The sequence below is a fragment of the Cibotium barometz genome, chromosome 10 (assembly GCF_041138505.1).
Source record: "Cibotium barometz isolate CiBa-2024 chromosome 10, ASM4113850v1, whole genome shotgun sequence".
Taxonomy (NCBI): Eukaryota; Viridiplantae; Streptophyta; class Polypodiopsida; order Cyatheales; family Cibotiaceae; genus Cibotium; species Cibotium barometz.
Window position 1 is genome coordinate 60,401,391 of NC_141055.1, and position 12,505 is coordinate 60,413,895.

Genomic DNA, 12,505 nt, shown 5'->3' on the forward strand with positions numbered 1-12,505 from the left:
GAAAACATCGGGTGCATTCATATATCGCCATATCAAGCAAGCCATCATGGAGGTAAGTTTCAACTTTCAAATTGCACTAAAGTCTTTAAAGTTTAGGCTTTAGTATATGTGATATGATCATATGTGGCTATATCATGAGTCATGACTCAAGTCTCATACCGCATACGCTCATTGCATCCATTCATGTGCTTTGTGACATGTAGGTTGGATCGAAGAACGTGGTGCAAGTCATCACCGACAACGCTTCAAATTGCCGTCGGATGGGGAAGTTGCTCGAGAAGGACTATCCCTCCATAGTATGGACGCCTTGTGCCTCCCATTGCATTGACTTGCTCATGGAGGATATGGGCAAGTTAGTGTGGATGAAGAAAGTAATGACCGAAGCTATCTCTATTGTTACCTTCTTCACCACAAAGGTGAAGGTGCTTGCCATGTTCCACGAACATAGCAAGTTGGAATTGAAGAAGCCCTCATCTACACGCTTCGCCTACATGTGGCTCCTCTTGGAGCGCCTCCACGATGTGAAATCCTCCCTTCGCCAAACAGTGGTCTCCACAATGTGGAATGAGTGGGATGAGCGAGAATCGGCGGAGGCCAAAGCCATGCAACGGCTTTGCCTAAAGGAGGAGTTTTGGCAGTCGGTCCGCACTATTGTCATTGCGGTCACGCCCTTCTATAGGGTATTGCGGATGACCGACATGGAGGGAGCCACCATGGGCCTTCTTGTTCACTTCATGGGAGAGGCCATAGCAGAGTTACGCGTTTCTCCTTCCATCGACGAGGAGAAGCGCGATGGTATGTTGGCCATTGTGGAGAAGAGATGGAAGTGGATGCGAAGACCTATCCATGGTCTTGCCGCTTTATTGCATCCGGCTTACAAATCACCCGCCCTCTTCACCAACGTGGAGCTACTTGAAGCCCGAGATGCTTACTTGCCCAAAGCATTGCCGGAGGATCGCCATGGGAAGTTCCTTGAGGAGCCATAAGCTACAATGACCAAAGGGGAGGAGCCGCGTTTGCATCTACTACCTGTTGGAAGAGGGAATCCCTTGTGAAGCCCCTCTTTTGGTGGGAGACATTTGGGTATGCGCTCTCAAGCCTCCAAAAGGTGGCTTTGAGAATCCTAGCTCAGGATTGCTCTTCAGGTGCATGTGAGAGGAACTAGAGTTCCTACTCACTTGTACACACGAAGTTACGTAATCGCTTGAGCACGCAACAGTTAGAGCGGCTAGTGTATTGCCGCGCTAACTTGCGCATGCTGCGCGCAATGCAAAAGATGGAATCGGCGAGACAGGTATAAGTTACAACTTATAAGTTATAAGTTATAAGCATTCAAATTTCAAACTTCAATGTTTATTGAAATTTGGAACCAAATTCTAATACATTGCTTGTCACTTGATCATTGTACAATGTAGGTGAATGTGGATGCATTCAAGCTCACAGGGGGCACTCTTCAGAGTGTAAACAAAGTGCAGGATGAGGAGGAGGAGAGGATCTATGCAGAGATCTATCGAGAGCTCGAGTCGTTTGATCGACGACCTACTCGCACTCGTCGTGGGCGTGGAGGTAGTGGCAGAGGAGTGCAAGTAGGAAGCCGTGGATGCACGGTTCGTGGTGCTCCCAGGGACATAGTGCATACCTATGTGCGGCGTGGATCGGGTAGCTCCACACTCGCTCTTGCAGATGAGGATGCTCCCTTTGCTTCTCACATGAGCTTAGAGAGCCCGAGTTCGATGATGAGGGCAACCTTCTTAGCGATGGCGACTTCGGCGAGGCCACTGATGTGTCCTCTTCTCATGAGGATGATTTCAGCGAGAGCTCTGATAGTGATGCCTTTGTCTAGTCTCTCCTTGGACCTTGGCTCTAGCCTCTCTTTTTGTACTCGCGCATGATCGCATCGCACCTCTATACTTTATGTACTTTTGTTTGTCACTTCAAACTTGTTTAGTTGTTTTTAATGATATTTTGGTTTGAAACAACTTCTCTAGACTCTACCCTTCCAAATTGAAAATGTCTATGTTTGTAGGTGTTCTTTAATTTAAAAAACCTTATTTTATCGTACCGTATCCCAAAATTTCATATCGTACCGAATATTCCCGTACGGTATCGTACCGTACGGTATCGTATTTTCGTACCGTGACAACTATGCTTACGAATTCGGCCACTTTTGGGTAGTTTTAACATAACGCGTACACTTCCGCTCCCTGCGCGCTGTCGACCAGCACTACACGCCTACGCTCTTCCGCTCCTTGCGCGCTATCCAGTGTCGACCAGGCTCCAGCAGTGAGCAGTGAGCACTACACGCCTACGCTCTCTGCTCCCTTGCGTGTCTCTACTCACCCACAGGCCACAGCGAGGCCCAGCCGCCCAAGGGGCTTCCGACCCGCGAGCTTCCGACTCCCGAGCTTCCGACTCCCGAGCTTCTCTCGAGTCTCTACTACCGAGTGAAGGACTTCCTGCCTTCAAGCCTTGGAGATTTGGGAATGGGAAAATCCTCGGGACCGGAGTGGGAATATGTAACCCGCTTGGAAAAGAAAGGAAGAGGGATGTATCAGTGCAGGTGTAAATTTTGTCCTCATGAGTGGATAGGTGGGCCTTTGCGAATTCGTGCTCACATCCTAGCCATTTCAGGGCACGGTGTGGACAAATGTGAGCATGCCCCAGAGGATGTGAAAGATATATGCAGGTGATTGCATGTCAAAGCTGACCCTATGTATGATAAAAAGGCAATATAATGCGGTGGGGGATTTGGGGGATGCTGCTCAGGATGTATCAAATGTGGCAGCTTCAATGTCAAATGTATGTGGTTCTTCTAGTACATGTAACGAGGCAGTTTCTGCCAACAAATGACAAAGAGTCTCTAAGGGTAGCCATTCTCAAGGAAAATTGGGAGCAGCATGGCAATTGCAAGCAAGAAAAAATGCAACAATTGCAGTGCGGCGTTTCTTCTATGTAGAGGACATTGCTCATTGCAAAGTGAAAAGTCCGTATTTTTTGGATATGGTCAAAGCCATTGGCGAAGCCGGAGCCTCATACAAGCCACCTTCATATGAGGCATTGCGTGTTAAGGAGTTGAGAGATGAAGTCAAATGCATAGATAGAGATTTGCTTGGCATAAGAGATAAATGGAAGAAATATGGATGTACAATTGTATGTGATGGCTGGTCCGACACCAAGAAAAGGCCAATCATTAATGTGCTGGCATCATGTATTTATGGCAGTGTGTTCTTAAAAGCCGTTGACACAAGCGGTCAATTGAAATCGGGAGAGTTCATCTTTGGTATCCTTAAAGATGCTATTCTTCATGTTGGTCCTACCAATGTTGTGCAGGTATGCATGGACAATGCATCAAATTGTGTGGTTGCGGGAGAGCTTGTCGAGGCTCAATAGCCTCATATCTTTTTTACGCGTTGCACATGCCATTGTTTGGATTTGCTATTTGAAGACATTGGCAGCTTGACATGGGTTTCCCCCGTTCTTGAGTGGGCAAAGAAGATTGTGAAGTTTATAACAAGGAAGCCAACTCTTTTGGACATGTTTCGAAGGTACAGCAAGAAGGAGCTTTTAAAGCCAGCAGAGACACGTTTTGCTTACACATTTATTGTATTGTCAAACTTGCTAGATGAGAGAGTCTACACTGGCTTGAGGAAGATGGTTGTAAGCGATGAATGGACAAATGCAAAATAGGTGAAGAACAAAGTTATTGGCTTGGAGATTACAAGCAAAGTGTTAGAGACAAGATTTTGGCAGGATGCAAGACAGATTGTGAAAATAATGGCACCTATTTTGAAGATTCTTCGCATGGCTGATAGGGAGGGAGCCACCATGGGATTAGTTTATGAGCTCACAGATAGGATGGTGGAAAGCATACAAAAAATGACAGGGTGTTGATGAATGCAAATTGAACCAAGTAAAGGCTTTATGTGTTGACCGTTTGGACATGATGCACTCTCCTCTTCATGCCACAGGCTATGTATTGCATCCAATTTGGAGAGGCAAGGGACAAGAAGCAGATGAAGAGGTGCAAAATGGATGGATGACATTTATTGAGCGTTATACGCATGGAGATGTTGTTGAGCAAGGTGCATTGATGGATGAGTTGGATAATTACAGGTCATTGAAGGGTACTTTTTCTCGCCCACTTGCTCTAGATGAAAGCAGAATGCATGAAGGGGTAAAGTGGTGGGAGTCTTTTGGTGCAAGCACCCCTAAATTGCAACAACTTGCCATTCGAGTGCTTTCTCAAGGAACTACATCTTCCCCATGTGAGAGAAATTGGAGCACTTTCTCACTCATTCATACCAAAAAGAGGAACAAGTTGAAACCTTCAAACACTGAGAAATTGGTATACATACATACCAACCTTCGACGTGTTTCCAAAATCAAGGCAAGAGGGTATGAGAAAGTGGAGGTAACTTTGGAAATGATCAACAAGGAGAAAGATGATGAGAGACTTGTTTCTTCACAAGAGGCTCGTGAGTCTATGGAGGATGAGGAAGAAGAGGACATGCATGCAGTTGGTACTGAGCAGGCTGAAGCTGATATTGTTGAGACAGATGAGGATGCTACTTCATCTTCTTCCTCTGAAGAGGAAGATGATGAATGATCACGATTCACCATGTACATGACCTCTCACACACGGGCACTTTTTACCTTGGCTGGACAAGGGTTTTTTCCCCGTGTGAGCACACTTCACTTTTAGTGTGTTGGGCTCTTTGCCTTGGGACTACAGTCTAGTACTCTGACTTATGTACTTCACTCTTTATGCGATAATGAGTATTGAGTACATTTCCAGCACTCCTGAGTCTTGAGTCTTAAGTTCTAAATTCTAACATCTTTTAAGTTTCAAGCTTTCAAGTTTTTCATTGTGTTTTCAAGCATTGACTTTGAACATTCTATTTATGCCCAAAAAAATTATTTTTTTTAACCTGCCACGAATGCGAATGCATCCATCCTCAATGCATTCTTTTGCAAACTCGGCATTCTCGAATGCGAATGCACGAATGCAAAGAATGCTTGCAACTATGAGTGTGACTGTAGAGGAGAGAGAGCATGGCGGCTGGCCCTTACCGGAAGGTTGAGGTCGTACGGCCTCCAGAGTCCAGACGCAGGCATGCCGCACAGAAGGACAAAACGGGGGGGGGGGGGGGGGGGGGGGGGGGGGGGGGGAACGTACAGATCGATCCATACGTACGGATCCCCGTACGGTACGGATTGGATCCGTATGTACGTTTTGATCCTACCTTGGCATAAAGTTTATATTTTTGGGCTAAAACTTGGAGTACAAGCCAAGAAAAGCTTAAAAGTTGATATTTTTGGGCAAGCTCATCTATTTTGGGCAAAAAAGGAAAAGTGCTCCAAATATAGCAACTCGACTTTATAAAAGGAAGGCTTTGGGGCAGTTTTGAGGCAGGCGCATCTCCCTCTGGAGTTTTCTCTCTCTCTCTCTCTCTCTCTCTCTCCTTACCCAGGCGACTGCAAATTTTCTCTCTCCTGTACTGGCCGATTGTAGGTTTTCTCTCTCCTCTCTCTAGCGTTGGCCGTATAACAGATTTCTGGGTTGCTTTCAGCTGGTCAACTCCCAGGACAGCCATAGAGCTGGTTGATTTCTTCCTCCAGGGGAGCCAGATGGTTGGTCGATTTCTCCCAGAGCTTGTCAGGGTTGGTCGACCTGTTTTTTGGAGCTATTTATGGACGGTTTGAGGCGTTGATATGAGAGCTCCGTTGAGGCTGGTTTATGGCTTTGTTTTAGGGCTGATTTGGCACGGTGATTTGGGGCTGTTTTGGGCACCGTATTGATGTAACTATTCGGTCCTCCTAGTCCTTTTCACATGATGAAATCCATGCCCGGACACCAGACAGGTGGAAGAAGACATGGGGACAGGGTCCTTAAGGTTTGATTAAGAAATAGCACCATTCTTGGTCAAAAAGAAAAAAGTCAAACAGGGTTGACTGCGAGCCAAGGGCACCATTGGAAAGAGGAGATTGAGCCGGACCAAAAAGCTAAAAGGCGCTTTCTCAAAAAGCAGCTCTAAGGCCAAAAAGCAAGGCCTTAAAGCTAGAAAAGCAAAACACCAAAAGTTGAGTATTATTTTATTAATAAAAGTAAAAAGAGCAAAAGCAAAGTCAAAAAGAGAAAAGCAAAGCATAAAAAGGCAAAGCAAAAGCGTGAAGGCTTTTTGTTAAAAAGCAGGGTCTTTTACAAGTATAGAAAGGATTGGACTTCTCTTGTAGTACTATAACAAGATCATTGAAGATTGAAGGAGATCGTGGAGTGTATGTGTGGGCATCATTATGATGGATCTGTTCCAAGTTCATTCTTCGAGGCTTTTGGGACATGATGTGTTCTGTCCACCGTTGGGGATTATGGGTGTGTGGTGTGTCCAGCAACTCATTATCTATTTTTTGGAGTTCACTGCACACTTGTGTAGGAATTCGTTGGCCAAGCAAAGTTCCTTGCTGTTTGTGGTGGCATCTTGTTTTGAGGAAACATGCTGGGGGGTGCTCTCTCCGAGGTGATTCCAGTATTCACGGTGCTGGAGGGTCCATGGTTGCATCTTCATCGTCTTATCTTCTTCCGACTCTTGCTCACTATTGAGCTGCAGAGGGGGTGTTAGAATTGTGCATCTCAGTGTTATGGGGCTTTACCATTTATCTGGTATTTTACTGGATTTTTCTCCTATTTATTTGTCCAGGGGCAGTGAGCCAGCCCTAGAGGCAGTCGACCAGTTTCCTCTTGCACTAAATAAGGAATTCCCCATTATTCACTCTTTCATCCTTTTCCCTTTGCACATAGTCAACACTTAGTTGTTGGCCATTGCCATTGTAAAGCTTTATTGCTGTTATAAAAGGTGATCTTGTCCAACCCTCTCAATCTCCTTTACACTCTCTCATATGTTTATTGTTTATGCTTCTGCCTATGCTATCTCCTTCATCTATATCTTTATCTCTTGGACACATGGTTGAGTTTGTCACTGCACGCCCCGCTGGGCTTACAACCGGACTGTTTCATGGGCTGATTATGGAGCTGATTTGAGGCTCTATTTTGGGGAGTGTTTTGGGAAGCTCCTGAAGCTGTTCGTATCTTGGCACTAGATAGAAATCTGGGCAAGATTTTTGCTGATGCTTTGTGGAAAATCTAGTGTTGTATGCACCCGCACCTTGGTATCTTATAAAAGCTTCTATGTGAATAAAGAAGTTCTTATGGGGGGCCGGCCGTTCCGGCACAGTGCGGTGTATTTGTATTTTATATGGTTCTTCCGCTGTGTTATCATGCTCTGTCTGGTACCTGAAGTGTTGGTCTATTCTATTTTTATTGTTCCGGGTAGTTTCCTGCCCGACTTGTGACATTGTGCAAATGAGGGAAAACCATCCTGCGGTGAAGGGAAAGACCGTGGTGGTGACTGTGTGTTTGAGGGACAACCGTCCTATGGTGGTAAAGAGAAAGTGCTGGACATTGAAGAGAAAGAAAATCTCAAGAGGCAAATTCGTGATACAGATGCCAACTAAAGAGTCTGCATGAAGATCCAAGTGTAAGACATGTATTGGATGCACCAAGGCACTCAACTTTGTGAATGATGTATTGGAAATTGTTGCATTGAAATGGGGTGTCTAACCAAGAGATGACACTTTCTTTTCTCATCGATCAAGGTGATATTGTGGAGGGAAGAGAGGGTGAGCTTTTGTTAAAGCTTGAACACAGAGAGACCAGTTGGCGGTGGAAGAGCTCTCACGTAAGTGTTTGAGAGAGTCAACATTAAGAAAAGTCAAAAGGGCAGCCTAATAGAAAGGACAAATGGGGTCCAACAACCAAGTGCAAAGTGTCCCTATAAATAACCGAGGGGCTAATAAGGCTATAAACCATTCAAGTGAGTGCTAATAAATGGCTGATGTCCTAGCACAATAACTCCTAACACCTACATACAATTCCACTACTAATGTGAATATCTCCTACAAATTCCCTGTGTAGTAGAAATGTATATGTATAGAGTAGATCAGTCCTCAAAAGGAATTTAGCCCAAAGCTTTGCGAGAAAGTTCGAACTTCTCACGAGGAAGCGCTTGGTGAAGAGATATGCCAGGTTGTCCAATGATGGATAATAGATGAGGCTAGTATCACCTTCATGAAGCCTCTCCTGTACATAATGATAGTTTACGTATGTGCTTGGTCCGTGCGTGGAAAACTGGGTTCCCGGCAATAGCCATAGCACTTTGCTGTCTGTAAGTAGGGAAGTAGCACCCTGCTAATGGCATGCATACAAGTCATAAAGTAACCTACTCAGCCATATGCACTCAACCATGGCTGTGAAGATTGCTCTGTACTCAGCTTCACATGTTCATGCTTTCTCAATTTCTTATTGATGCTCTTTTGTTGTTATCTTCTCTCAATGCATCATCAGGATTTTTGGATCGTCTTTCATCATGATCCGTTCAACACCTACCTCAAACAAGGACAACAGATCTGGATTATCCCTTAGTATTTGCTCCTCTTCATTATCTTCTACACCTTCCACGTGGTTAGCATGAGCAGCAAGCTTTATTGGCAGAAGCACACCAAGGGGTAAGGGGTGGGACACTTCTTTAGGGAGATCATAGGAAGGAAAGTGTTCCAAGGACTGTGGTGGCCAACAACACTCAAGGATGCAAGGGAATGTGACACATGCTAAAGGATGGGGCAGCCAAATGCTTCCGACAGAATGCGACACAACCCAATACTGCCCTTGGAGCCATTCTAGAAGTGGGGGCTGGACTTTGTGGGTCCGTTCAAACTAGCATCACAGAAGACAAACAACAAATACTAGCCACCAATTACTACACCAAATGGGTAGAAAAAAAGACAATGAGAGACTGCAAAGCGTCATCCAGAGCCAAGTTCTTATATGAAATAATCATGACAAGGTTCGGATGCCCGATCGAGTTGGTAAGTGACCAAGGAACACACTTCTTGAATGAAGTAATTAAAAGGCTCACAGACCAGCACATGGTAATCCACACGAAGTCAACTACCTACTACCCACATGCGAATGCTCAGGCAGAGTCCACCAATCGATTCCTAAAAGGAAACCTGATTAAGACAATGAATGAAAACGTGATAGATTGGGACACAAAGTTACATTCGGCGCTATGGGTGTTCAGGACATTGAAGTCTCGCAACAGGAGGATATCTCGTTGTTGGGGTAAACTCCACGGTACCTGCAAACAAAGGGGCATATGGCAATTGTCCATCCTGCAGCAAGTTCTGCGCAAAAGTAGATGCCCTGGGTGGGAAGTAACACACTGCAATGTGTAAGATCTGGAATCGTGGTCTAGCTAGACACATCTACATGAACCGGGTCTCTCATTCCACTAGACCACTGTCAATACTCGCACAAGTGGTGCCTGAACTAGCATGAGAGAGAGAGAAAGAAAGAAAGAAAGAAAGATATATTAACGTCTGCAAAAGGCCAAAATTGGCCTATGAGACAAACAAGTAGTACAATGATGTTCCTCCAGTCATCAAGAGGAAAATGTGGAGAGAGAGAGAGAGAGAGAGAGAGAGAGAGAGAGAGAGAGAGAAGAAAAACCCCCACAAAAGAGTCATAGGTTCTGTGTGAGCCATGTGGCTGATGTACATTTTTACATATAATATAAAACACCATTTCACGAAAAAGAGTGAAAGAAAGTTATTTTAAATGTCTTTGAAAGACCCAAAGGGTCTATGAGACCACAATGGTACCATGAAGTAACATGGTCATGAAAAAGAGAAAAAAACATAAGACAACTATCCACATGCACAATGATGATGATATCAGTATCACTACAGTACACAGTACATCCAATCCTCATCCATCCAAAATGTCCAGTGTAGGAGAGTCAATGATTGATGAGAGATTCGCCATGTCTACTAATGGTGGGAAAGTGTCTCTGGGACGCTGGAGGATCTCCTTGATCTGGAGCTGCCATGCGATCGTGGACTGGGAGCCCGTGGACACTGAGTGCGCTTAAGCTGATGAACATGGTGCAGTGTGACTCCAGAGGGCAAGGTGCTCCATTAAGTGGCATAGTGTGGTATCTGGGCTTCCTGGATGGGTCAGTAGGGCTGGATGCCTCTCCGGCTTGTTGACTGGTGCTGTTATTCTGTACCTAGAAGAAGCTACCGATGGTCAGCCGTGAAATGTCGAGAGAGAGAGAGAGAGAGAGAGAGAGAAAGAGAGTTATATTAAACGTCTTCAAAAGACCCAGTGGGTCTATGAGACCAAAAGTGATACAATAGTATCTGTGTAATCTCATCATGGTGCAAAAGAAAACAAAGACTAGAGCTATGAGCTAGGAATGTCAAATCCGAGCCATATGATACGAAGTGGGACCATCATCATCATACAACCTATGGAGCTAACCCCCCCGGTTAGCCTGTAGAAGGCTCTGCAGATCCGCCGGGCGTGGGAAGGTGGCTCTGTGTCTCTCCAAGAGCTCCTCAAGCTGGGGCTGATGTCTGTGTTGCTAGCGAGGTCCAGGGAGTCGGGGGCATCGGGCTCGCTGTAGTGCTGTGGCCCGGTCTAGAGTCACCCCTCTGGCGGGGGGTTGAGCACTCAAGAATGTGTGGCTTGATGAGGCTGTGGGTATGTCATCCATGGCTGGTGGGGCGTCCTCTTGTGGTCGGAAGAGCTGAGCGATGGTCGCTTGGAGCCGGGGTGGATGTCTCCCATGGGGTCTCAACTCCCTAATCAGTGAGTCTTTGTAGCGATGAAGCTCTAGTAGGAAGGGGCCCAGGCACCGCTGATCTGGGTAATCCATGATCATGGATAAGGGTCTAAACCCCTCTGAAGAGACGGTGGAACCTCCCTCGAATCTCATAATATACGGTGCACCTGCATATGAAGTGCTCCTCTGACTTGACCTCCTGCTCGCACATAGTGCATATCTTCCCCTCATGAGGTATCTGCATGGCTCTCCCTGTGTCTATCCTCAGGCAGTGTGATGACACCCGCAACTGGCCCACTGCAATCCTCATGGCATGTGACATGTATATGTCAAGATATCTGGCCCTCAGTATGAAACCATCCTCTGTAAGCCTCATGAAAGTATTCGTGTAGATCTGCCGTTTGTGTGAGAGTGGCTCATGTGTTGTGATCCAGGTATCCTGTATGTATGAAGAGAGAGAGAGAGAGAGAGAGAGAGATTCTGGAGCAATAGTTTCTTTTTACAACAACGTGTCATGTTCTTTTGCGTTACAGGGAATCGCAAGGAGATTGATCAGAGCAGCTCTTCATGAAGCTGCTAGGAAGCGTGAAGTACGATACTCAGATTTGAAAAAGATTGAGAAGAAAGTCAGGAGGTTTTTTCACGATGATATAACTGTTATTGTTGTGTTCATAGATCATGAACTTATTGGTAGACAGGCAAGCTTTCGGCCAGTTTCTCTTAGAGGTGGTGTTGATCATACAAATACACCTTACACGTTTTCAGTAGATGGTATGGACTTTGCCCTTGAAGCACGATCCTGAACTCATCACAAGAAGTCCTAGATACTCAAGCGGGCTCATTCTGTATGATTTTCTAAGATGTTTGATTTTTTCATTCTCAAGGTTTACATATGGCCAAAACAGAGGCTTTGAGTTTCATTACTTGGATCATTGTCTTGTCACTGCCTACAGTAAAGCCCCTAAAAATTGACCATCTCACCTTTTGTCAGCTATAGTCTATGTATGTATATATATATGTATATATATATATACATATACATACGTATATACATTTACATATATATATACATATATATATATATGTATATGTATATGTATACATATACATATACATATATATACATATACATACATATACATATACATATATACACACACACACACACACACACACACACACACACACACACACACATATAGGTGAGACTCTCAATCCTTTGAGTGGATGGTCTAGAGTCCTCTCCCTTGATAAACAGACCAAGAGTAACACAGGTATTAGTATTTTTTAACAATCCGTGCTTCATTGAATTAAGAGTGGCAACTCTCAAAATCAAGGAGTTTTTCGTTGACAAGAAATTGCTGAATAGTATTGTGAGCATCGGTTTCTTCAGATTTTATCCCCTAGTCTTCCAATATCTTGCGTGCTAACAAGGACTAATAATTGACCATGAACGTAAGTAAGAGGACTACTAATTGACCTTTAAGTAAGACGTCACTCATAATTTAATCGTTTGGCCAAAAGAGATTAGGAATAGATGATGTATGTGCATTTACAAGATTTGATCCACCATCGTTGCCTTGGTTCTTGAGAACCCTTTGTAGACATGGAAAAAGTCGTAGGTCTAGAAGGCAAGTTATTATAGGAGTTTGGGGTTCTTTCAAGGCAGGCTTTGTGAAATCGAAGGCGTCCTCCTCCTCCTCGCTTTTCTCCAACTCATCAGCAACTCTTCGATCTAAACTATGAAAAGTATATGTACTGACTAGACTAGCATGAGGTGCAATGCTAGTTACTACCCGTCGTCACACCAGGTTGAATGTTGAAAA

At 44.8% G+C, this 12,505-nt stretch overlaps 2 protein-coding genes across 2 annotated transcripts in view; both read left to right on the forward strand.

Moving 5' to 3' along the window:
- LOC147635124 (putative protein phosphatase 2C 43) overlaps positions 1-11,599 on the forward strand; it is a 55,503-nt gene extending 43,904 nt beyond the window's left edge. Inside the window, exon 4 of the mRNA XM_086804418.1 lies at positions 11,213-11,599. Coding sequence (XP_086660544.1) covers positions 11,213-11,482 — 270 coding nt within the window. The 3' untranslated portion in view covers positions 11,483-11,599. The remainder of the gene's footprint in view (positions 1-11,212) is intronic.
- On the forward strand, positions 17-4,791 carry LOC147635125 (uncharacterized). The gene is made up of 5 exons (XM_086804439.1): positions 17-377; positions 2,767-2,821; positions 2,936-3,330; positions 3,391-3,678; positions 3,884-4,791. The coding sequence occupies exons 1-5, from the start codon at positions 261-263 to the stop codon at positions 4,604-4,606; spliced, it is 1,578 nt and encodes a 525-aa protein (XP_086660565.1). The 5' UTR covers positions 17-260; the 3' UTR covers positions 4,607-4,791.
- Positions 11,600-12,505: the final 906 nt, after the last annotated feature.